This window comes from Antennarius striatus, chromosome 15 (genome assembly GCF_040054535.1).
Source record: "Antennarius striatus isolate MH-2024 chromosome 15, ASM4005453v1, whole genome shotgun sequence".
NCBI classification, from domain to species: domain Eukaryota; kingdom Metazoa; phylum Chordata; class Actinopteri; order Lophiiformes; family Antennariidae; genus Antennarius; species Antennarius striatus.
The window spans coordinates 10,657,501-10,684,000 of NC_090790.1; the positions used below are offsets into that span (position 1 = coordinate 10,657,501).

At 40.6% G+C, this 26,500-nt stretch overlaps 2 protein-coding genes across 5 annotated transcripts in view; both read right to left on the reverse strand.

Annotated features, from left to right (window-relative positions):
- Positions 1 to 4,705, reverse strand: part of urm1 (ubiquitin related modifier 1) — a 10,602-nt gene extending 5,897 nt beyond the window's left edge. The window contains exons 1-2 of the mRNA XM_068335161.1: positions 4,652 to 4,705; positions 3,083 to 3,153 (exon numbers count right to left, since the gene is read on the reverse strand). Of these exons, the coding sequence (XP_068191262.1) occupies positions 3,083 to 3,153; positions 4,652 to 4,686 (106 nt within the window). The 5' untranslated portion in view covers positions 4,687 to 4,705. The remainder of the gene's footprint in view (positions 1 to 3,082; positions 3,154 to 4,651) is intronic.
- Positions 4,706 to 6,398: 1,693 nt separating this feature from the next.
- The window catches only part of LOC137608936 (SH2 domain-containing protein 3C-like), a 49,751-nt gene continuing 29,649 nt past the window's right edge, over positions 6,399 to 26,500 (reverse strand). For 3 of the 4 annotated variants that reach the window (XM_068335573.1, XM_068335575.1, XM_068335574.1), the window contains 12 exons: positions 19,116 to 19,244; positions 16,608 to 16,757; positions 16,099 to 16,376; positions 15,908 to 15,985; positions 14,678 to 14,805; positions 14,235 to 14,607; positions 12,786 to 12,915; positions 12,557 to 12,672; positions 12,008 to 12,179; positions 11,786 to 11,897; positions 11,498 to 11,704; positions 6,399 to 10,599 (listed from right to left, as the gene is read on the reverse strand). In XM_068335573.1, the coding sequence (XP_068191674.1) occupies positions 10,424 to 10,599; positions 11,498 to 11,704; positions 11,786 to 11,897; positions 12,008 to 12,179; positions 12,557 to 12,672; positions 12,786 to 12,915; positions 14,235 to 14,607; positions 14,678 to 14,805; positions 15,908 to 15,985; positions 16,099 to 16,376; positions 16,608 to 16,757; positions 19,116 to 19,244 (2,049 nt within the window). In that variant the 3' untranslated portion in view covers positions 6,399 to 10,423. The remainder of the gene's footprint in view (positions 10,600 to 11,497; positions 11,705 to 11,785; positions 11,898 to 12,007; positions 12,180 to 12,556; positions 12,673 to 12,785; positions 12,916 to 14,234; positions 14,608 to 14,677; positions 14,806 to 15,907; positions 15,986 to 16,098; positions 16,377 to 16,607; positions 16,758 to 19,115; positions 19,245 to 26,500) is intronic. The other variant, XM_068335576.1, reaches the window with a different exon arrangement.

Genomic DNA, 26,500 nt, shown 5'->3' on the forward strand with positions numbered 1-26,500 from the left:
AAAGCAAGGAAGACAATGTAAAGATGATGAGGAGATAGGGAGGTGAAAGGAGGGAACGGCGGCGCAAAGAGAGCGAGAGGTGACGGATTTTGATGGCGCTTTGTGGTCCAGGTAGAGGGGGAAATGAAAATGAGGGAACAAACAGACAAGAGAGAGGGAACATGCGTCACGGGCTCCTAAGGCATCTTGGGATAGCTGTGTTGCGTGGGTGGAGGGGATGCGTGGAGGAAGGGGAAGAAAAAGGCGCCATTTTGATACCGATTCAAAACAATGCACGCTTTTCTTTTGTGCATGCAGTTTACCCTCCTTTCTTCTCCTTGTGCTTTTCTGGCTTTGCACGATTATGACGGTCATCTGAGGGGGGTGGTTGAGCTATCCATCTTTCTGCTGATGCGAGGGGCAAAAACTGTGTGATCCTTAGACCAGGGGGTTTTGTTGTGTGTGTGTGTGTGTGTGTGTGTGTGTGTGTGTGTGTGTATGTCTTGTAGGGAGAGGGAGAGAGAGAGCCAAACGGACGGAGAAAGAGAGAGAAAAAGGGTGGGGGTGGGGTCTTTCATTCGAGGGTCATCAATCACTGGCTGGGGTCAAAGAGAAATACGAAGAATTCAGAACCAATTATATCTGCCTTCACTGAGCCCCTTCTGTATGAACACACACCCATGCAAACACACACACACAGGCACTGATGTGCAACATGAAATTAGTTCGACGCAACATTTTCTGGATCACAAAACCTGCCAGACACAAAAAGGTAAGATCGCTCCGAGGGAATACATACAACAAACGGTATTTTAAGACACAAACACTCCGGAGACGCGGAAATGATCAACTTCATACGCTATGTGGAGTACGCTATGATTGTTTATCGCGCACACACACACACACACACACACACAGGTCTACCAGTGCAGCAAGGTCATATCTAGCTGACATTCCTGGTACTGGTCAACTTTTGTCTTTGTGTTGTCGTGGTAACATCAGCACCATGGATGAACACCCATTGTTTAGTCAAATACCAAAGACGCATATTTCTTTTTTTGTTTGTCCTCTCCTTCTCTCTCTCTCACACACACACACACACACACACACACACACACACACACACACACACACACACACACACACACACACACACAATACATATATACACCCATCTATATATATCTGTAAATGCATGATTTGCAAAGTAAAATGCAGCTACTGGGTTTCCCTCTGACTAGTTGACTAGTCTGTGTTGAGTTATTGATCCATACTGGAGGGAACCTAAAACATTCAGCAAAACAGAATCTATTTCCTGTGGTGGTTCTTAAGGTATGACATATGTGCACCTGTCCAAAAAATGTCTGAAATCACCTCAAACAAAAGGAAAAATATGATCCAACAGCAGTTATAGCTGAGAGAAAAACACACACCATTGCTAACCCCACTGACCTGCGCATGCTAACAGCAGCAGTACAGACGAGCTTAATTTGTGATGGAAACAAGCAGAAGTCATTCGTTTAGAAGCAGATAAGTGGCCACGCAGATGTTAAGGATGAGGATGGAGGAAGAGAAGAAAAAGGAAAGTAATTCACTTTTGTGCTAGCTTGCTGTTGTTTCTGAATATTTCTGTCAATGAACCCTTACTGGACAGAACTCAACAGTGTCATATGGAATCAGTGAAATGCATCGGTAGTAGTTCTATTACGAGAGTGTTGAGTTATATCAGCAGTTACAACACAAATGTGATTCTAAGTGCAATTTTTTAACAGATTTACATGTAATAACCACAACAACAACAACAACAAAAACGCAAGTCACAAAATAATGCTACATGAAGGGAAATGTGCTCCTTAGATATTCCTCAGCACCAAAGACATGACTGCACTAACCACAAACACACCTGAAGGAAACCAAAAACAAGAATCACCAAATCTTTAGGGCATCTGTTTAGTAAGTTTGACAAGAAAAAGAAATGATTTGCAGACCAGAATGTCTTTCCTGAGCTGGAGAGGATATGTTGATTGTGAAGAAACTGAAGAAATGAATTGAATTAAGTGGATCACTGTGAGAAGGATTCTTTTGTATCTTGATAACATTCCTCCCACCTGACGGGAAGTCGCTGGTTTCCATTCACTCATAGTATATAATGGCAGTGTGATTTTGACAATGCTGCCTAATATATAGGATGTGATTGGTCAGGGAAAGAGAATGAAGAACAGGGGGGTGTTTTTCCTTTTTAATCATGAAAAAATAAGCAATCAACAGGCCTAATTCTTTTTTAGGTTAATGGTAGTCCCTATGAGCCTAAATTCCAAACAGTTGAACATTCATATTTAATACAAACTTAAAAAAGACATGGAACATTTAATTTTCTGTATTTAGGCTTCAGGACCACTGAAAAGGGCCGATGATGTCAACATGACAAGAGAATTTAGCCCAATAGGATCGGTGTGTAAAACGTAACACTAACACCCCATAGATTCAGATTTCACACATCATGCCAAAATATCTCAGCAAATATCAGACCAAGTGAATGATTTGCTCGACGTTGGACTTTATGCGGCCTTTTCAACTTTTTCTGTTGGTGCGTCACCTGCAGCGTTTTATCACTCTTTTATCCACATCTCTGTGAACTTCTGAGCAGGGAACCAACACAAAATAGATTTGTGTATGAGGACGTCGGCAACATCGATACTGAAGACAATTCAGGTCAAGTTGAAAGTTAGTGACAACAATGTAGACTATAGAGTACCTGTAAAAAAAACTCAGTCACAACTTGATTGTTAGGTGTGAAAAAGAGAGGAGCTTTGACGTTCCCTCCATCAAACTTAATCTTGCTGATATAAATATACACACACACACACACACACGCACACACACTGAAATGTGCAATCATTTTGTCAATTTAACATGATTATTATAACAGGCATGCATAGAAGCTAAAAACAATCTTATAATCTGAAAAATGATGTTAGTTGGCTTAATGTAATTTGGGTTCTATGTGATTTTCAGTGAATGGACTTTTAGATACACGAGTCCTTTAGGACAACACTGTCACACGAGATCTTTCTTACATCCTGCACAGACGGGTTATACTCACAAGGTTCAGGCTGTTCTGGAAGAGTCAAATGATGTTCTTTCACACCATTAAAAAGCAGCTCTGCTCCTCCCCTGGATAGAAACAGATTACTGAAATGTGCGTTGTCATGGTTCAGATAACAGAGAGCTAAAACTGTTCCTCCTGAGATGAGCAAAGACTAGCAAGTATGAGCATGCTAATGATTACACATAGTGTTCCAGTTTGATACTGGAGCCAACCAGCTCTCTCTCAAGGGGCATCATGATAGCATTAAAAACTCAAGAGTAGACACTCAAACCAGCATCTAAAAAGCACACAAACAGTTACGGTGCATAAGCAGATTTCAAGTTGAAATATTTGAAGCAGATTTGTCATGAAAGCAACTGTTGAAGTAGATCAGACCAGATAGGTCACAGATCAGGAGAAGAGGCTGTACTATGTCAAAACCGATATGTTAAACAGGTGCAAAGCAGGACTGCTTTAAGATGTACTTTCCAATCCAACTATTCAATCTATGTATTATTAATTCCTTATTTTTCATATAAATTAATTGTATATGTCTTTGCATTAGACCATTTAGGAAATGTCACACATTTTTAAAGAAGTATAATTTTTTTAATCACGTGGATTCACAGTTATACTGATCATCTATTTACCATCACATTATTTCTTAATAAATTACTTTTGAAGGTGGCAGAATTTAACGTGATGAGTACAAAAACACTCTACAACTTGTACACACGTATGCTTGGCTTAATTTGCTGTGCATTAACTAAAGACTTTTGCATCAATTCCTTTCTAGAAAATATAAATAAACTATGGCTCAAAAATTAAACGTTTTTTGATAATACAGACTTACATTTGACATATAGTCTATTTAGCATATGTTGCATGAATGAAGAAAACCTCTGCTGCTGCTGCTGGTGGTTGTTTTCAAGATTTTAAAGTCCAGGAATTTTTCTGAATTAATAGTAGAGATTAGATGACGAGAGAATTCAGAGAGAGGACAGGAAGCGCAGCTGAAGAGTCTCCGACACCCCCCCCTCCCCGCTTCCGAACTACTGCAGAGACACACATTGTCTTTTGTAGTCAGTCGCTTTAATCCATTTAATTTATACATTCATTAAAATCCAATTTTGAACTTAAATCCTCCTTTCTCTGAGTGTCCTTTTTGGAACAGCCCCCTGGGGGGGTTATGAGTCCGTGTGCGTCTGGCACAGAGGGGGAGTGGGGGGGGAGGTCTCCGGATGGGAAGTAGCACTAAACTGATGACACAGTGCAGCGAAATCAGAAGGATTTGAAAGGTTTTCAAAGTCAACACATAAGGGACGTATTTAAATCACTGTAATAGGGAATAAAACAAGCATAACATTGGTGTTACCTAAATTCTACATATATTTGTTAAGAAAATTAGCAGATCGCAATTGAATGATTAGTGGTTTGGTTTAAAAGGTACAAGAATAAACACGATACAAAAAATAAAATGAAATTAAAGGATTGTCACTGAAATTGTAGGCTCATAACTTCGCATAGAAGCCGATGCAAGCAAACCCGAATTATAATACAGTGTAGGGGTTGTAATTCGCTTACCCAAACTCCAGGTGAATCGCTACGGGCGCGGCCATATTGTCGGCACACACAGGAAGTAGTAGAGGAGAACGGAAGTGACGTTTAGACGCAAATTTCTTCAGGGGTCTGAAGGAATTGATGTCAGAAAAAGAAAGCAAGCTCCTAATACTGTAATTGTTTGGAATTTTATTTTTTAAAAACCAGAAAGGACAATTCGTAATTATTTTTATTTCATTTTTTTCATACTGATATCTTAACCCACTTGATGAAATTATACGTTCAGTTTTTTAAATTTCATTATTTACGTTTTTTTTATAAGTGTTCCACACAATTGTGGTCATGTGGATTCCAGAGGCTTAAAGCTTCTCATGATAACGCAAGTGGATTTGTACATTAGCTGACAATTTGTGCAAAAACATTATTCAAAATGTATTAAAATACAGTATATGAAAAGAGGAGAAAATAGTATTTAAAAAATGAAAATCCTTAGCTAGTTCAAGAATGCACATGGAGGAGAAAAATACAAAGTTTAGTCAAAGGCAGTGCAAAACGTGCAAGTGTTTCAGCTGGATTTTAAAGTCAAATATCCTTTAGATTGTGCAGCTCTGTGGTACACAGTAACTTAACGCTTCATCTCAAAAGTTAGCTCAAAACATGGTCACTAAAGAGAACTGAGCATCTGGTTTGTGGTCTTTGTTAGGACACGAGCAGCAGAATGCTGAATAAACAGTGCTAAACTGTAACTTGAACTTGTCACCAAATTCTTCTGAGATGTTAAATATGGGGAACAAATTTAAAACAACCTCATAGATTTTAAGCCAAAATCTGTGTTTATTATGGTGGCTTTATTAGCGGTGTATTTTTATTAACTAATCATGGACTTAGTTTTGAAAATCATTATGTCAGTATTAATTGGAATACAAAGCAGCTGTTCCTCACCTGGTAGTGTTTGTTGTGTATGCTAATAAGAACGTACACAGACATGACGTGTGTGAATGTGTATCTGTCTCTTCCTATCCCCTCTCCTCTTCCTTATGTACATCTTCAATCATACCGGTGACAGTTCCAGTCCCAGTATAGAGAGGCTGAGAGGACAGGGTGGGGGTAGTTGAGGGTCGGTCAGAGGTTTGAATTGCAAATCTGCTGCCTTCTGTTGGCGTCCAAGCCTTCCCCTTCTACATTCATGTGATAATGAGGAGTCAGTGCAAGGGCAGATAGACAGATCGACCAGGGGCCTGGTGGGGGCTGAGGGAAGAGTGAGGCCTGGATGAGGAGGCAGGCGGGAAATCATTGGGGGTCCTCTGAAGGTGGAGGCCATGGTGGAAGTTTTGAAAGATAATGAAGATGTGATGCATACAGTTGGTGATTACTTTTCTGTCCTAGCTGGAGTGAGGAGAAAGTGCGTCAGAGGGAGGGAAACATGCAAATGATGGGCTGTGGGTGGGGTTATTCAGAGTTTCCAGGTATAATCCCACCATCATGGGTGTCACATTTTTTTTGTTGCCATGTGGTCCATGTAAAGCTGTGGGGCAATGTGCCATGCTTCCGTCGTACATTGATGGATTTTTTTTGTTTCTGGGTCGTTGCAGCAAGAAATGGGAGTACTAGAGATAATAAGAGCTTGTATGACCCATCTCTAGCGTCACCTTGAACACAATGACCAAGGTGACGCTAGAGATGGGTCAAAAGTTTATTATTATTATTTTGTGAAGGAACAACAACAACCTATAGCATAATAAATAGTACTGTTCTCTATTTCTAACGCAAATCTGGTTAATTATCCAATCATTCTCATCAAATTTCAATGATGGATTTATTATTATACATTTCTTAAAATTGAGCAGCAATATAACCAAACACACACACACACACACACACACACACACACACACACACACACACACACACACACACGCAACTGTAACAGAGGCAAGTATGAATCCCCCGATATCTGCTCAAAGATGGTTGTCAAAAGTCAATGCTCCACTGCCAGGCACCAGCTATAAAGCAGCTGGGGTCACACATGATCAGATGACAATGACCAACACAATGGATTAGCTGTAAAAGGACTGGGGGGAGAGATTAGGGGTGAATTGATGACGGTTGGCTGCCTGGTTGGCTGGCAGGCCTGGGAAATCTTGGGTCTGTTTCAATAAGAAACATAAAGAGCTGAAATTAACATGTACCATGATACCAAGCAGAGAGAATCCTCTTAGAGATTACATCCATAACATGTTACGCCTATGGAACTGTATGGAGTAGGGAGACAAAGAACATAGCCAATGATAATTTTCTATTGTAGCAGATTGTGGGGCGTCCAGTTCTATTATATTATGGTGGTTCTTTTATCTTCGGCCTTCTCTGTTCGACATCACTGTATTCTTAATTTTACAAATGCAGCAGGTCTCCTACTTCATGTTTTTCCCATGAAATTGTTCACCTGGCATAAACTCAACCTCCCAGTTAACAGCTGCCCGGCCCCACTACGCCTCCTTCATGAAGGGGGAAAGCAGCAACAGCAGTATATTCCTGCAACATCTGTGTTGTGACATTCACACATTGAAAAAGACACATTCTAATTCAAAAACACATCAACACAAACACCACATGCTTGGATGGACACACACACAGTCCATCTGTCTTTGTCTCCCTCCCACTGCCAGTACCGTGGGTCTGTCTGCAAAAATATGTGATGCTTCACTAGCTCAGTGTTCATGATTTGTTAAATTAGCAAATCAAAACTACTTACATAATTTGAATGAATTATGAACATTAAAACCACTGACTGAATGTAACCAGGAGTGTGTGGAACACAAGAACATGGTGGAAAAACATGGATGTTCTTTCCTTCCTGGAGAGGAACCTTTAAAACTCAGGGAAATATTGCACAGCCAGCCTCCAACTTCCTGCAGGAACCAGTGGTAATAACTGCAGCTGGTCTCTGTAACCATGAACTTTATGTAACAGAGGTCAGCTTCGGGTTGACAATGAAATGTTGCCCCCTTGTGATGAGAAGTTTGCATTACAAGATAATTTTCCACTCAAATTCTGTCAGTCTGGTTATTTGTGAAGTTTTGAAATAATGTGCAAAGAAATGTCGCTTGAGGATTGATATAACTGAATGGTTATAACTGTAAATATTCAATAAACTTTAGAGCCCATATTTACTTTAACGATGGAACATATGTCCCAGTGATGACAATTTAAGTTTTCTGGACAGCAGTTGACATCTAAGTGATTGAGAAACAACACAAATCAGGTTTTGGCAAAATTAAAATTTTGGTTTAGATCTTTTAAATGGGATTCTATGTCTATTAGAAATGCACAGGTTAAAAAATATTGTGAGCACCCCAATGAGGATTAGTGATCGGTTTGATTTAGTGGGATTGCAAAAAAACGGTTTCCATGAAACATTGGTGGAATGAAAAAACCCCACAACACGAAGAAGACAAGACTATTTATGGATAATTTTGGCTTGGATAATTAAAAAAATTGACAGATTACTGTACATTAAATTGGATAGATAAGTGAGCATGTCTCAAAGAAAGAACCAGGAAACTTTGTATGAAATACATACCTCATTTTTTTAAGCCACTGCGAAAACAATTAAGTGTTCAATATGTGCCTTTCTAATTTAAGCTCAGTCAGATCATTTAAGAGGTTTTCAGAGGATTTTTTGAACTGCATTTATGTCATACTTGTAAATAAGTACTTGCATACCTGGCAATAGTAATGGATATGCATGCTTCTTCTCAATGCAGTCAAAGTCTGACACAAGCAATCATTTTATTTGAAAAAAGTGAACTGCTATTTACAATACGTAAAAAAACTTGAGGTCAATCTGAAAACATTTCTTGTCTTTTTGCTTTTTGATTTCATCTCACACAGTCCTGTTACAAAATCAGGAGGATCTGCACAGAGCCTGTACAGCATTCAACATAACAAATAGAAACATTACATCATCACCACTTTCAGTGTCATCAGATATTAGACCTAAACCAGTAGGATTTATATCTCACAACACTTAGAAGCTCTCAAAACACACACAATTTGTGTGGGATTTCCTGCATTACAATTAAAGATCCAGTTATTTATTTTTTATTTCAGGCTAAACATCACCACCTGCTGGACCACAACGGGACCTGTCACGTGACCCCTTACCTCATGATCTTTTCTGTACAGCTGACTCCAGATATGGTTCAGACAAGAGAGCAGACTGATCACAAACCCGTTTAAGGGATCTCTGATGTGCTTCTCTTAAACAAGACCTTTACATACGATTTCTGTCTGAATAAAAGGAGTTAATTCATAAATATCAGCTTGATTTGAGTCTAGAAGAAGGCAGGTGATATTTTCTCAAATATTCTGAATGGATATCAATTTCTCAGGAGTCTTAGCTTTTGACAGAAATGCCTGCATAACTCAGAGTCAGCTGTGGCCTTCTGAGGCCAACAGAATTTAAGTATAGCAATGATTTAAGACTGAACAGGCAAACAAAATGTAATCCTCCAGGACTAAAATGATTAAGGTTAAAGTTTCTCTGTTTCTGAAACACAAATTGAAAACATACGACCCAAAGACAATCTCGGTGGCCGGGCTGTGGTCAGCATGTCCATCATTGATTTGTTTCGGGTACCGTTATCGTTATTATTCAAATAAAAACAGAAAATAAGGATGATGGATTTTTGCATTAGGTATCATTACTGTATACTGTACTGATCTCCACTGTATTAGCTGTAGATGTCTATAGTTTGACAGTCAAAATGCATTTTTAAATTAGTCGTTTAAGGCAACATTTTACTTGGTATAACATTTATAGCTGCATGCGTCAACCATTTTAGATATATCTGAAAATGTACAAACTGAAACTGGAGTTGCACCATGTTCATAAATGCTTAAATATGAAATGAAACATTGCTTGAACTTTAAAGAGCACATGTCCCATTATTTGCGTTGCATAATGCTAACGCTGGCTAGATTTTGTGCATAAAAAACACATAAAATCAAAAGCATTGGCTGAATAACTAGTAAAGAGGGAAGCTGCTTTGTCATCGTTATGCTTTTAACATCCCAACACAGCCATCATGGATGGATGCTGCTGCAGTATTTTTACCAATGTTTCATTGCTGATACATTTAGTACCTCATGTCTGATTCAGTTGAGCTGCTTGTTACCTTGGTATGAAGATTTATGAACATGGTTCCCTCAGAATGAACACTGACAGATTTTCAAGGTTTCGGTGAAGCCACATCTGTGATGTTTAGGTACTTTTAATGAATAATATATAGAAAAAAATACGAAACGTTGGTGGCATATAAAAATGAGGGAATGTAAACATACAGACACACACTCTCACTCACAGACAAAACATCTATATATTAGCTATGAAGGTAATTGTGTTTGTGACAGCAGTTATTTTTGTGTTTAATTAGAGCAAAGCCAAACTCTACAGCTCTTTTTGGCCCTCAAGAGACACCGTACACGTTGCTGTCAGTCCCAAGCAGAGGGGCTGGCCACCCATCATCTGTTCGACACAGCTCACCTCCTCTCTGATTCCATTTAAATATCTTAGAAGTCCACAGTGAGTGCAGCGTGTGTTACAAGTGGAAAATTCTTCTCTGTGTTCCTATTGCTCACACCACATTTACGGTTAGCTGCCTCGTCCCTTCCATTGTTCACTTTGGACTTTTCCACATCACACATCACCCTTTACGATCCCAAATAAGACCATACAACAAAAGGTGGTAGGTGCAGTTGGGGGTGTTTAGGTGAATAACAGTATCAGGGCAGGTGCTATAGCTCGCTGTGGCGCACAGGAGGCTCTAGTTTGTGCGACAGGGCAGTGAGGACTTTGTCAAACTTCTCATAACGCTCTGACTGGCTGCCCTCAGAGCCGCGACTGCCCCACAAGAGACGCATCTGAAACTCCGTCTGGAAGATCTCGTGTATTTCTGCTCGCTCCTGGAGTCCTGGAGAGGAGGGGAGGGGAGGGGAGGGGAGAGGGCATTAGTTTTTGCCAATGACATTTTAATCATGTTAATCAGATTAATCAGAAAAGAAGAAAAGTAGATTTAACCAGCCAGATGGGAATTTTATACATGGAACAGAATACCAAATACCAAAATACCAAAATATAACAGAAAATGTAAATAGCAAAAAACACTAGTTTATTGGGCAAAAGAAAACACAGCAGTTTCTATTTCATGTGGAAATACGGGCCTTAGTCACATGTTCTGCAACTTCTAAATCTATGAAATCAGTAAAAACTTTAGAGCTTCATTAAAAACTTCTATTGAGCAGCTTCACAATTATAATCTGGAAACAAAAGACGAAGTGATGAGACCATCATCTAAATTCAAACAGTTTAACCCACTTGAAAGAAGGTGAAATTCTTAGTAATTTGAGAAAGGCACAACTTTAACACTTGGGTATCACGTGTAAGAAGTTTAAAGTAAAAATACTGAATAACAAAATAAATACAATTCTTCTGTTCCTGCAAAAACAGTAAATGATTTGCGATGTGTTCTATGTACATTCCTCCTATTTAAATATTTAACATGCCATAACCCAACCCTATAGATGAATTAAAGATGGTTTTTTGTACCCGGACCCATTTCAATCACTGCATCAGAGAAGCCTCTCACATGTATCTGAGTGTTGTTGATGAAGGGAGCAGACTGAGGTCAAGTTGATCGATCGTGAAATATAACAGAAAACAGAGATGTGAGCTGATAGCTATTGACACGCGGTTCAATAAAGCAGTAATCACCTCAAACTGAGAACCATTGGGGAGATGTTAGGGATCAATACAGTTAACAGTTAACACACACACACACGGCCTCTCAGGTCATCATTCCTGGGTCTTACCCTGCAGTTTGGTCTCGGCGTTGGTTCTGTAGATCCCCCCATGATGTGCGATGGTACGAGCCATCTCTAGGTGGTGCATAACCACGTCTACTCCTACCTCCGCACTCTCCCAGGGCTCCAACACCTCCCCGACAGCCATGCCCCGCTCCAGCAGAGACAACACGGGGATGATGTGGGGGAAGGATGTGTTGGACAGGACGCTGCACTCTGCAAACAGAGCGGCGTGTGAGTTCAGAGCTTCAAATAAATACACACAGGCACAAAAAAAAAAGAAAAAAAGAATGTCACCTTTGCCGTCGTTCATATTCTTCAAGAAAGGTTTGAGTTTCTTCTCGTACAGGATGGCGCCCTCTGTGTGTCTCTGGCGTAGCGTCACCCACGTCTGCTCCAGGCGGGTGATCTGAATTAAGAAATGACAAAAAAAATTTTTTAAAAATAAAATTAAGAAAGAATTTCAGGATATTTGTTGTAACAGAAGAGTTTTTGTGTTTTCATGTGTATTGGTCTCACCTGTGGCAACTCCAGGGCTCTCATCACTGCAGCAAAACCAAACATGTTGCCCAGGTTGCTTTTCAACTCTGCTGCTAATTGGATGGTTTTGTGGAGCAGGGCCGCCCTCTCCTCCGTGCTTCCCGTACAGCCCAGCAGGTCCACTGCCATCATGATGGACATGGTGTAGAACCTGAGAGAAACACAAGGCAACATTGAAAAAAATAAATAAAAAAGGTAAAGCTGAGGATGTTGAAGCGAAGCCACAAATCCAAATTCCATCATCCTTTGCATGTGAGTGTTTATGAAAAAATTCTTTCACATGTTCAATCAAAATAAAAGAAGATGATGCTGTAGAGCTACAGTAAATAGGTTTTATGTTCAGTAAAGTCTTCTTCCAGTGAGAGCATGAGGCGGAGATGTAGAACAAAAGATGAATTAAGTGGATGAGAGACTTAAAGAGTGATAAGAGAAAGAGGAGATGGCGTGGAGGAACTGAGGATGATCAGAAGCTGGATTCATGAGCTGAACAACTGACTGATGCGCAGAGGAAGAAATGTGTGTTCATACCTCTCCAGTAGATCAAGTCTTAGCTGGTGTCCATGCGGTAGCGTCAGTAGCTCTAGCCCTGAGGAAACTCCCATCATCCTTTGCATCTCCAAACTCACGCCTACTATTCTAGCCACCTGTCCAAGAGTTACAGATCATTAGCTGTGTAGCTATGTGGTGCCTGCAGGTGTTTCTTAGGGTAATGATGGTGTACAGATGTGCTTGGATGAGTTTGCGGGTGTGTGTATACCGTGCAGTCGACCATGGTGATGTGTTTCGCTGTGGTTCTTGCATCCACCTCAGCCAGAAGCTCTTTGACTCTCTTCAGGACCAGCATCTCCAGAGGCTTGTTCTCCGCTGGCATAAGGCAAGACTCGTACCTGGCAGCAGTGAACGCATCATATTAGAAAATACAGACACCAGAAAGGACAGGAGCGCTGACAAGGACTGAATGATTACATCATCTTTACTTTATTAAGCAGCATGTATTTTGTTGATATGTGAGAATTACAAATATATTTACTTGGGAATAAACCCACAAAATATTTTTGAGAAGCAACTGTGACCAAAACCTGTTCTAGACACAGTATTTTGCTGATGAATGCGCCACCCGGTGGACAAACGTGGAAGTTATGATCCAGATTTATGTCCAATAGTAACATTACACCACTACACACTAGTTGTCCACTTGTTGAGGCATTTAAAAAAGTATTTGGTTGAAGAAAGGCCCCGTTATGCAATGTTGTAAAAACTGAATATCAGGATCTGCATCAAATTGAAATCAAAATGCATTATTTGAATTACTTTTGGGGCGCACCGTGAGGTCGCCGCCCGTCACTCTGCCTCCCCTGTACTAATTGCATAGTTACAGGCCCCTAGTGTGTATGTGTGTTTGTTCAGGGGCCGGTACACACTATATATGCATGTCTAATATGTATGGTCTGATTGTAAAAATAATTTTCCCCATTGGGGTTAATCAAGTGTTCCTTTCTTTCTTTTTTCTTTGTATATTTGTTATTTGAGGTTTTAAATCTGACTTTAAAAGTTTACTTAACAAATGTTTCTACAAATGCATCATCAACAAACCTGACTTATCATATCAGAAATGTCTGTGTCCTAATCCTGCAGCTTTCTCTTCAACCAGAACGTCCCTGGCTGAAGAGAAGGACGGACTCAAATTCAAATAACCTTCAGTGTTTTAGATTTAATGTCAGTTTCCCCAGTGGTGTTAAAGATAGCAATACTCTCCACATTTGAAACTTCACAGGGGATTCTGGGATGTTCTGCTTCATTGCTGCTGCCAATTACTTGCACCTGATCATTTGTCTTTGACAAGTCCCATCTGCTGTGATGTCCCATGTCACCAAGAAACTAATATCTGCTGTGTCTCAGAGCACAGCTCCATACGTCTGTTCTCCAGCTGTTCCACATAGAATTATTAGACATGTACTCAATAAAATGTTGCATTCTCCACTCATTTATCACTACACTGCTTCACTTTCACACTTTTTGCCCTTCAGAATAAAGTTTCCGCAGGCATTTTGACCTTTGAACAGTCCAACCTGGAGTCAAAAGTTTCACTCTGTTCTAAATACCAACATTTCCTTCAATCTGCCCCAGTACAAGTATAAACCATGCAGAAGTGATATGTAAAGTTAAAGTTTACACGTGCTGTCCTGTGTTTTCTTGGATTTCTTACCTGGATGGCATGAACGAGGATGTCGTCTCCACCTGTGGGGCGTTGAATATCCCTTCTCTATCCTCCCTCAATCCATCCTGCCTCCCTTCTTCCACTCTTAATCGCTCTACGTAGCTCTTAGCTGGAGGTTTTGGGGGCCCAGCGGGGCAGGGTCTGAGGTCACAGTAGCTCCCAGCAGTTTCTGATGAGTGTGATTGGTAGCTGGGATGGTGGGCGGGTGAGGAGTGTGCTGAGTGACAGGTGTGCGCCGGATGCTCTGGAGGGTTTTTACCCTCCGGAGGGCTGAGCTGAGGGTCGCTGGAACGACGCATGACAGGGGAAGGTGGAACGACGGCCAGGACGCGGCCGCCTGAGAGGGCCCTCTGTCTGGTGACTGAAGGCAGACGGAAGAGCGTTACAACTTTGTTTGTGAATCGTGGGCATTTTAAAGGCATGACACTTACTGTTGCTATATGCAGGAGAAAGTGGGGTTTCCCCAACAGGTGACAACGGGCAGCGATACTCTTGAATCTGGTCCATGCTCATTGCACAGTTCCGCATTGCGTCCTTATGGTGGTGGATGGTTGATGGGCTGGAAACAACATATTTGGGATTTTAGAAATGATTCAAAAGTAGTCAGAGCAGTGAAGGGAAGCTGACATAGAGTTGCAGTTCAACTCCAGTTACAAAGGAAAGGGTTGGTATTATAGAAGTTAATGTCAAGAAATTTTATAGTTAGAGAAGATGACCATATTTTAGTTGGTGGGGGCCTTGAGGAGAATCCCTTTACTGTATGAAACATGAATCAATCTGATTTATGAATCAGAGAAACAGGAGCAGAAGATTTGGTACAATGGGGTTTCAGAAGAGATTAAAAAACACTTCAGTAATATTTAATCTGCTTTTTCACCACTTTCATTTAAATTTTTAAACCATCAAGTCCAGAAATAATTTACACATTTTTCCTGGTGGCAATTTTGTCCCACACTTTGAAAAATGTAACCAGTCATGTATCCTCTCCCTCCTTGTGAATCTAAAATATTATCTGCTCCTTCTTTGTTCAGGTTTCAAACAGTCTTGTTGTGTTTGATCTTTCAGTGCTCCGGTGAAGAGTGCAGAAGTGAAGTGAACAAAAGTATGTCTCCTTTCACATTACCAAGCTGAACAGACTCAATTTCAACAAGAACCAAAACAGTAAGAGACTGCAACATCGCGCAACTTACCCTGACCTACTTCCAGGGTAGGTCAGGGTACCCTGAAAGTAGTACCTGACAATTGCATAGCTTTGACCTCTCAGGGTAGGTCTAAGCTATGCACCAGCTTTGACCATAGATCATAGCTAGTGCATAGGTAGATCAAAGCACTAGCTTTGATCAATTGTTTTACTCACACTGGCCTTCTCCCTCCTTTTTCAATGTTATTCTGGTCCTGAATGTACAAAAGTTGAAATTTGACCTTAACCTAGTTTTCTCAAGGTCAAGTTCGAGTAATGTTCTATCTGTTGACTGGCAGAGCTGGTAATGTGAACACAGACTTTCAACTTCACCTTGAGGATCCTAACAGGCTCATCACAATGGGAGGTGTCTGTGAAGGGAAGGGCCTGCAGGAACGTGGGTGGTTAGACGGACCAGTTTAGTGCTCAAACGTACCACTGGTGTCCAACACAGACACACACACACACACACACACACAACCTGCAATTGGGCACAGGTTCCGGCTCTGGTTCTGGAGTTTCCACTGGTGTCCTAACTGGACTGGGACTGTCCGAGTCACTGATCATGTACATCCCATAAAGCAAGAATGAAACAAATATGATGACTGCGAAAAACACAAAAACACAAAATCAAGGTTTCGTTCGCGACCGCTCCTCTTCCTCCCACCTCACCTGTGAGGGATCATCTTCTCGGTGGTCAGTCCATCAGTCATGGTGACGCTCCGCCTCTTGATGTACGCTCCCCTCTGACTGGACGGCGAGTAGGCGGATCCTTGTTTGCTGTTGGCGAGAGCGAAGGTGGCTTCCAGGTACCGTAAAGGCAGAGTCCTGCTCACTGGGCAGTAGATGTGGGCGCTGTGTGACTGGGAGACTGGTTTGCGTTGGCCCACGTAGAACCGCACCAGTTCCTGGACCGAGTCGAAACTGTCCGACTCCAGCAAGTATTGCACCTGTGAATGAAGAGGCAAAGAAATTCTATAATTATATGGTGAATTCATTTTGGTATACAGTATGTTCTTGCCAACAGCATGACAGTGAGTGGACTGCAGATTGAGAGATAAACAGGTAGATGCTTCAATCAAATCCTGCTTTTGTCTTCTTTGCCCTCAGCCTAAAGAGCTGCCAACACTTCACTGTAAAACATGAAAACTATAGTTACCAGACACATAAAGCTTCATTACCTTGGTTTCACTGGATTTGACCAGGACTTTGCTGATCTTGAAGTGTAACACCTCATTATCCCATCGACATGTCAGCACGTAGTCGCCCACGTTCAGAAGAGAATCACGCACCAGGAAATCTCCGTTACGTAAAACCAGCGTCTCCGACACCTCGAGGAAGAAAGAAAACATATTGTTTTAAATTAGTAAAATCCTGAGAAGCTGGAGGTCATCTTGGCTCACTGAGCTCCAGTGCATGAGTGGATGTGGTATTTCTGGCACTTAGACTTTTGAATAATTGAATTTCGGGAATCTTTAATATTTATAAATGCCTGAAGATAACACCGAACAAGCTCCAGTTCAAAGCCAAATTATTCACCTCTATTGTATATAACTGGTTAAATATACTGTTTTATTAGCTGTTTGTAGAAAGTAAATTAAATATTACAGAACAGGAGGACTTTGCTCATAAGGATGATTCCCCAGGAACGCTGCCACAAGCCAGTTTCTGGCTATGCATAATATTCATAGCAGGTTATAGCAGCTAAATTGTTTTAACAAAGTGCTAAAAATACTTATCATTCAAGTAATTGAATAATTTCAGATAAGATTAGGGAGTAGGCCAGTGTCAGTATTACCATAGATCCAATTAGTGCTTTGATCCACCCATGCACTAGCTCTGATCTATGGTCAAAGCTAGTGCATATGTCAGGTACTACTTTCAGGGAACCCTGACCCACCCTTTGCGGGATGTTGCAGCCTCTGACTGCCTTGTTTCTTGTTTTGAGACTGTAGACGTCATTAGATATAGCATTTTTGTTAAATTTCAGAAAAAAATTAGAATATCTGCTTTCCTGAACCAGTTGGATAATTTTCCCACTGCATCGCTCCCACTGAGAAACTGTTTTTACTATGGACAGTTTGTATTGGCAACAACGTACAATATGTCTGGGACAATGGCCCAAATTATGTTCTGAGGCCACATTTTAACCAGTTCAGTTCTACTGTAATAAATAATCTTATTTTGAATTGATGGGGAATAAAACAATTATGAACAAGTTAGCTGAAACGACAACTTCAAATGTGTATTTGGTGTCTGTGAGAAGAGATCAAAAACATGCTTCTCATCATGCAGTAGAAGAGAAACTGAAATCATTTATTTTAACACAACCTGGAGTGAGAGGCTGCTTGAGACGCTTCAACACATAATGCATACACACCAGCAGGGAGCAGTATATGCACAGTTTACAAACCCAAACCAAGAGTCAGCTCCCTTTTCTCATCAAATTGCCAATCACATGTAATTTTTAAAATATTTTCATGCATTTTTTATTTTTAAGTATTAATTTTTTAAACCAATGCAAATAAATGAACAGCAATGCTGGTTCAAACACTCACTACTTAATGCTCACAACTTAACTGTTAAATTTAAAGGGAAAGAGAACAAAACCGAAAGAACAAGCCGGTGGGATATATGGACATTTTGGAAGCTAAAAAAAGTAAACTGTAAGATTAAGTCACTAAATTTTGTTTGGTAACTGGAAGCTCAGGGTTTCCCCAAGTTTACACAGGAGCCCCATCACGAATACATGAATATTTTATGTAAATTAAAAGAGGGAAGACTCACAGATGGCTGATTTGAATCTGAGAGTGACAGAGAACAGAGATTGATCCGGGGACAGAGTATGTGATTATGAACATGGACCTTCTTTACGTCCACGTCGTTTGTGTGTGTGTGTGTGTGTGTGTGTGTGTGTGTATGGGTCTGTGTCTTGATCACTAGCTGTGAATAGCAGTGGAGCACATCAGCTACAAGCACAGCTGTCTGTTTGGCAACGTTTCCACTCCTTCTGAAAGCTAAAGCAATTTATACTGAGCTCTGACAGATGATGGGATTCAGAAATCAGTGTCATTCTGTGTGTAAAGCACTTAAACTGTGCTTTCAATGCCAACAGATTGTAGCCAAGTATTCGTTCAACTAATATTACTGGTTGACATAAATCTCAATCCAAACAGCAATATGATTATGTTATTATTTCTCATTTAAGTATACCTTTCTGAAATGTTATCATGAATGGTGTTGTATTGAAATAAAAATAAATTAATCATTTTCAGAATTTATATTTTTTATTCAAACTTTTTCACTTCCAGATAAGGAAAAGTTTTACTGAAAGCAACGGCCTTAATCAGAAAAATAATGCTGTTTTTTAAATGGAATAATGTAATCAAACACAAAGAAAACAATCATGTTCTCCAACACATCAGTTAAATGTCAGGATCTTGATTTTTGTTATGTCATCTAGCTAATGGTGAAAAATGGGTGACATGATCATAATGAGACATGCTGGTTAATGAACTTTGTTGATTGTCATGTATGTTATGAATTCTTTACCTTATTCAAGGTCCAACAAAGAAAATAAAACCAACTTGGTAGATTATACCTCCAAACGCCACTGGAGATTACATTTGCAGTGATAGGCTCCAAACATGCTTTCAGGACCCACTGGTTCTCCTCTCTCGGGTATTTACCTCTCTCGGTATGTGTCCATGGTACCAGCCATGGCTCCTGATGTCAGCAGCACTCAGTTTCAGCTCCTCCTCTAGCTCCTTGCGCAGTTTCTCAGGTGGAGACTCCAGCAGGTACTTCTCCTTAGAGAACTACAAGAACACAAAGTAGAATTTATAACACAAATTGATTCTGGAGAGAAAGCTGCATTTATACCAGGAAAGAAAAAGAAAAAGAAATCTATGGGTTTGTAGTTCATAGGATCAATGCGCGTGCGCGCGCACACACACACACACACACACACACACACACACACACGCACGCACACGCACAAAGAAAGAAAGAAACAACGCACTCAACCCTAACCTGATTACAAAGAGAAATCACGTGTAAGCTTCTGTTGTTCTCATACCGCTGAGATACATTTTCATAAATTGTGAGTATGGAGTGAAAAATGACACACACACACACACACACACACACACACACACACACACACACACACACACACACACACACACACTCACACATCATATTTCACATTTCAACGCTTCATACTTGTTTGCACAAATAGGGACGGGGTTGCTGGGTTGCAGAAAAGAGAAATTGTCTCCGTTTTATAAATTACACCCTTCAGTGAGTCTCAGGTGATGACTACAAGCACAAGTCATTCTTTACAGGTGATACGGATACCAAGATTGGCTGAATCCATCATCACAGTGAGAAAAGAACAATAAATAAAGTGCCTAAGTGCCTGATTTATCCACTATTTACTCGCATAATGTGGTGAGTTATCAGCCACTCTGTATCTACATGGACTCATGAAGATGCTTCGAGTGTGTGATATGATAAGAAATTATTTGTGGAGAGCGTGGAGAGAAAAATAGGAAATCCCACAGAGGGACTGGTTATATAAAGACACCATAACAGGCAATGATTGTGGAAAGTTTGAGTGCAGACAGACGATCCTAGATGAATGCAGGACAAACACACAAACACAACGCAACAAAATCCACACAGGAATTAACAGAGAGAGGAAATCATCTCAACTCTGTACAACAAGAAATGAGCCCGAGACCAAAATAAACAGTAAACAGCCTTGTCGCTAAGGCTCCACTGTCATTCCTCCTAACATTTTCCTTCAATCTTTTTCTCTCTCTTTTTTTTTTCAGGCACTCTTTCCCCTCTTGCACAAAGTTCCTCTCATCATACCTCACAATCAGAAAGTTGTCAAACTTGTCCTGAACATGTGTGATGGAAAAACGAGCGACATATGGATTTGTGTACATGTGTGTGTGGGTGTGCATGTATGTGTGTGTGTGTGTGTGTGTGTGTGTGTGTGTGTGTGTGCAATATGAGCAGACTACAAGTACCAAACAATCGATCCTATCATCTGCAGGTCAGTGAGAGATGAAATTATTAACATCATCCTCTCCAATCCTCAAGGGAAGATGGAGGAGCACAGCCACAGAGGCTCACTCTCCCATATTAGATTTGAGGTGTGTGCCTTCGTGTGTGACTTAGTGTGTGTTTGTGAAGGGGAGAAGGGGCCAATAAAAGACCAGGTTAGGTCAAGTGTGTAGTTATTGCTTTTCCTGGTCTCTGTGGAAACCCAGGAGAGGAATGCTGCTGAAGTGATGCTCAGCGATGGGCTTGGTTGTGTTTGTGTGTGTGTAAATATGAGGGGTTAGGGTCAAATTGAAATGTCAACGGGATGGTATTTACATTACAGTTCATGGATAGACAGATATGACAGGAGACACAAAATGATGGCGGAAAAATGGACTGACAATGAAGGGGGGGGTGGAGGAAATGATTTGACAAAGAGAGAAAACAGATTTATGCTACAATATAGGACAAAACAAGTCTCAGCTTGAAATTTTCCCATGTTAATTATCTATTGGTGACATGTTCCTCTCTGTATGCCATCTTTTTTCTTTAAGTGACTTTCCTTCTTGACTTCAACTCAACTATGCAGCATTACAAAGCCAAAGTGCAGTATCTGCAAAAATATCCAATTTGGGGCAGGGGGGGGACCTTTTATGGTTTGAGAAAAGTGAAATGTAAAAAAAACCCCAACAATCCAATAAGCGCCAAAAATATGACAACATGACAACAAAACTCTAATCAGATTAAAGTCATTTTCACAAGTGAATTTCACAAAAATTGCTGAAATGTACTGCACTTTGCCTTTGTAGTTCAGTATAGCGCATTTTAGTGCGAAGACACCTCCTCTTGTAGAGAGAATAAAGACAAAGCTATGCTTTTCGCGAGGACATGTGTTGACTGAGGACAAAAGGTGACTGAGGACAAAAGGTGAATAAGAACAATGAAAGACATACAGTTAACACACAACACCAGCAATTGGAGCTCTTACAGCCCCACCAAACTGCATCTTGACATCATGTTCATCGTGCCCTCCATCTTTCTTCAACTCTTTTTCCTCTATTAGATAGATAGATAGATACTTTATTAATCCCGGAGGAAATTGTATTTTGATTACCAATGTACAATTTTACTACTAATACTTCACAGTCATAACAAATACCACTCAGACTACACAACTACTTCTGTTATTACCATTATTATTACCATTATAACAAAGGCCACAAACTGGCTACTACAAGAGGTCAGTATTAATTGTTTTACTACATGTGTTACACGATAGTAATAACTACCACTAATAATACTGTGATTAGTATTAATTTGTACTGCAAGTACTATATACACTCACTGCTTCCCATATACAACTCCTTCTGCTCATAATACTGCAACTAGTAGCTTTACTACAATAGCCATGGAAGCAACAAAGAAAATACCCTCTTTGATGTAGTTTGATGTGTGGCGGCATCTGAGCATAAGATAAAATTTCCTTTTAAAAAAGTGTGTGTTGGTTGTCGGCATGAAGGCGGAGTCATCAAAGCCATAGTCGTACAGAGCAGTAAAGAGTGACAGGTGAAAACACAGAGATTGAATTGGAGATCGGAGGAGAAAGTAGTACGGGAGAGGCAGCAAAGCACAAACAGTCAGAAAGAACCAGGCTAACACAAGCAGCATTCACAAAGACAACATATGAGACAGTCAGGAAAACAGGCAGACAGACAGGCAGCAAAATCCCACTGATGCAGACAGAGGCAGACATGCAGAAAGACAGGCTGGCCCATTAGCAGATGAGAGTTTAGGCAATTTAGCAGCTGATGCAGGACTTCACTTCCCAGGGGGCCAGAAGAGAGACAAAGTGATTGTGAGTGAGATTGTGCGTAGGTGTGTACGCATATAGTGTTTGTGTTATATATACATGGGTGGCACTATTACTGGCTGAGGCTCTGCTTTTGGTCAGAGTTGGAGAGAAGTGTCTCCAGGTTACCAAATATGTGAGTATTTTAAATATTAATACAGGCTAACGTGTAATCACTATAATGGTGGGTGTAGTTTCAACACACGGACGAGTCAGGAGAGTGGGCGTAGGTGTTAGATGTGGGATATTTAAGATAGGTAGCGACACAGCAACACTCGTCAACCTAATTTACACTAAAATGCATGTGAGCCTCTTTTCCCCACAGTGGACCAATTAGGGGGTTCTGTTTGATGACATCACCACACCCTGAGTGGAAAGTGACACCGCTGTCACTCAACATCACAGGAGAAAAACTAGACCCCTCTGAAACAGAATAAATGAAAGGGATGATAATGGGGAGAAATCCTAAATGTATGCACATATTTATGCATATATTATGCAAACATCTCTTTTTGGAGCATGATGTGTGTGTCTGTTCATATGTGTGTTACTGGGTTTTGTTCTGTTGTCAGTTCCACGCTGAAATGCCTTTTACCATTTGTCTAGATTGCATTTTTAATTTACTCTTGAGTTGTTTGCGATTGTAAAATACAGTTACTATACATAATACTGAAAGATTGGACTGCAGGAGCCCACGCGCTAACAGAAACCACCTCATTACTGAATGTGAAAGAGCGTGTTTGGTTTGAACGTACAGCCATGAGTATTTACAAGGCACAACACAAGGGAGTTGTGTTCACTCTGGCACAAATCAGTGTTGTTGTTGTTGTTTGTGGTTGAAATGGTTTGTGTGCTAATTCTTGCGGAAGGAGCACAAAGCCAAGTACCTAGAGCAATTAAAAGGATGCAACTCAACACAAACAAGTCCAAGAGCGAAGGCATGAATGAAAAATGAAGCCAAAGATAATTGGCTGACAAGTATAAAAACCTGCAGGGAGGAAAATTAAGTATCTGGCGTTTACCAGTATAGATGCAAGCAAAACACATTTGCACTAAAAAAGCACCAACAAAGCATTCTAAACACCTAACAACATTTGATCTAAGCTCATGTCATAATGCATTTTTCAGTCCTTTTTCTGCTTTTGTGCGAGTCTCTAACCTTGTTGTCGTGGTAACTCAGGAGCAATGGTGACAATAGGGGGAGGAAGGGTAGGGTTCGGACCAGGGGTCACAAATGTGCACGCACGCACGCACACACACGCACGCACGCACGCACGCACACACACACACACACACACACGAGGACAGGGTGCAGCGCTTGAAGAACTGCCTCATGCCTTGATCTGCTGTCTCTGTCCCCTTCAACTCTATTGCTCCTCTCTTTTGAGATTACTGCATAAAGACCTCCCATCTCCTCTTACTACACTCCCACCCCATTCCCATCCCCAAGTCACACACACACACACACACACGCACAAACACACACATGTATGTGTACAGATATGGCCAATATCAGCCCTCTCCAGACTGCTATAATCCCAGTGTGCCCTCCAGCCTGATTCCCACTGTTACACTCACTTTAGCTCACATTTGTATTTTCTTTAACACACATGTAAAATGACACAAGCATTGCAGAGCGAGCTGTTAACATTATACTTTCCACATTTATTATTCTTTATTATCAGAATCCTTGAATCCAAGCTATTGAAGCTACTCATGCAGAGATGCAAATAAAGTCAGCTGGCTGAATGTTGTACGCGCCGCTGGCTCGTACATGTCCTCTAGCTGTTCAGAAATTAAACTGAAATAATGACACAATTCCATTATTGTTGAATTGAGTGTAAGGAAAGGCAAAAAAGGTCAAACATAGCTTTTGTTGTTGTGAGAGACATTCTGAAGTTAATTGGAATGCACTCATTTAGCACTCCACAGATGATACAACTCACCTAACCTCTAATAACTTCTGAATGTCCTGTGAAAAGAGAAGAGCTTCAGGACACTAACAGCAAAAATGTATGAAGCCGTTCTCAAGGGTGCAGATAGCTACCAATAATAGAGGACCAGCCGAAGATGATATCTTTTTGAGAGAGTAGAACCGACAGGGATTTTACAACTCAATGATTTTACAATTCCAGAAAGCCATTTTTCATGGCATTCTTGAATTGTAACTACACTATCCCAACATTACTCAGGGTGTTGCTCCATAAAGTTTTAGAATAAAGATTTTCCTCTAAAATCTATTTATATATCCATTTTCTTGAAGACTAGACAACCGCAATGGTCTCATCTTCAGCCTCTTCGGAGAATGTGGAGTGATCAATTCATCGAAGCTGCATGTTTTTGGAGGTGATGGGAAACTGGAGAACCCAGAGAGAACCCACACAGACACTAAACAAACAAACTGCACAGAAAGGAATTAAACCCAGAACCTTCTTGATGTGAAACAGCAGTGCTACCATACCGCCCTAAAATGTATTCACTCTAGTGATAAATAACCAATCAAAACTATTTTTAAAAACTCAAATTTGATGTCTTCAAATGAATCAAATGATGTTGGGAACTGTGAAATTAGAAACATTAGAAGGATGTTTTGTTGGTCAAAAATAATGATTTGCTCTCCAAAAATGTCATCAAAATACATCCAATTACCGAATGAAACGAGTGTGTGGTTCGTTTTTACCTGTACATCTAGAAAGACAAACAAGCAAACAAATGAAGTTGACAAAGGCGTAACTTCCTTGGCGGGGATAAAAATATCGGTGCCGATGTCTCATAAGATCAGATGCCATCTGCGAACCAGCTCAGACAGGTGGGACGACAACGGGAGAGAGACAGAGTGTGGGATTGATAACGGTGACCTTCTACTGTCATTAGCAATGACAATCTCCTACAAACACACAAACAGGACATTCACCCCTTGAGGCCGCTGGATGCTGATATGTACCCCCCCCCCCACATACACACACTTATGTGAGCTGTCAATCCCTTTGGTCTCAAAGAGGAGACCCCCTGGTTTGAGTGACAGCTGGTGGACAGGATAGGACATACAGTTTACAAGTGCTACTGCAGGTAGCATACAGATACTCTGCACTGCATGGCTCCTCTGTGCTGTACGTCATTGTTTCATCGGTTTTCATTAGTCTTCATCACATTCAGCAGATCACTGCTTCCCTTCACTCTCATTTGGCTTGAAACTGGTGCTGCTGGTACAAACAGAGGAAGGAGCTGCAGACTCTTGAGAGACGAACCCCGAGGACAAGAAGGTCCTATGAACACCATCTTCTGCTCATGGAGCTTAATTGCAGAGATAAATGAAAGTTTACAAGCAATATGTCTCTTCTTAATAGGATTTTGAAATGTGGTTTTAATTTTTTTTAGTTTTGTAATCATTTTCTGAACACAGCTAAAGAACAACAGACTTATTCTGGCTGTTATTTTGTTCACAAATAATGAGGAAAATCTTGTAAAAATTGATTAAAATAAAAGCCACAACTATGAAAATAAAGCATAAATTGTAGCATTTCCCTTGATGTATTCATGAAAGTCTCTTTCCTTCCCTCTATGGACCAAACTTGTCTTCCTCTCCGTCTCTGCTGTTCATATTTTAATGTCTCTTCTTCAGTGACTCTTCTTTTTCTCTCGCTTTTTGTTTCTGGATCTAAGACCAAAGCACTTCCTTACTCCCCTCCATTTCTCCCCCTCTCCATTCAACCCAGTGAGTAACATCTATCAGATCTTTCATGATTACAACAGAAAGAAACTCAAAGAAACCCAAACCCACAGATATCAGTGTTGGCACCATCCCGCCAATAGAAATATGCTGATGATCGGCAGCCTAAATATCATCTGTGGATGTTTATCTGCTGTATATCTGAGTGGTTTTGTGTGTTAGGCATTAATAATAACATCACTGACTCAAAAAACCTTTTTAGAAAAAGCATTGGTGCAAAAACAGGTAAACAAACATCACAGAAAGGTAAAGGAAAAGTATTTTCTATCCTGACAAATGTGAAAAAGAAACTTTGACAAGAGCACACCCACCCAGATGTTACACACACACACACACACACACACACACACACACACACACACACACACACACACACACACACACACACACACACACACACACACACACACACACACACACACACTCAAATACTTACATAC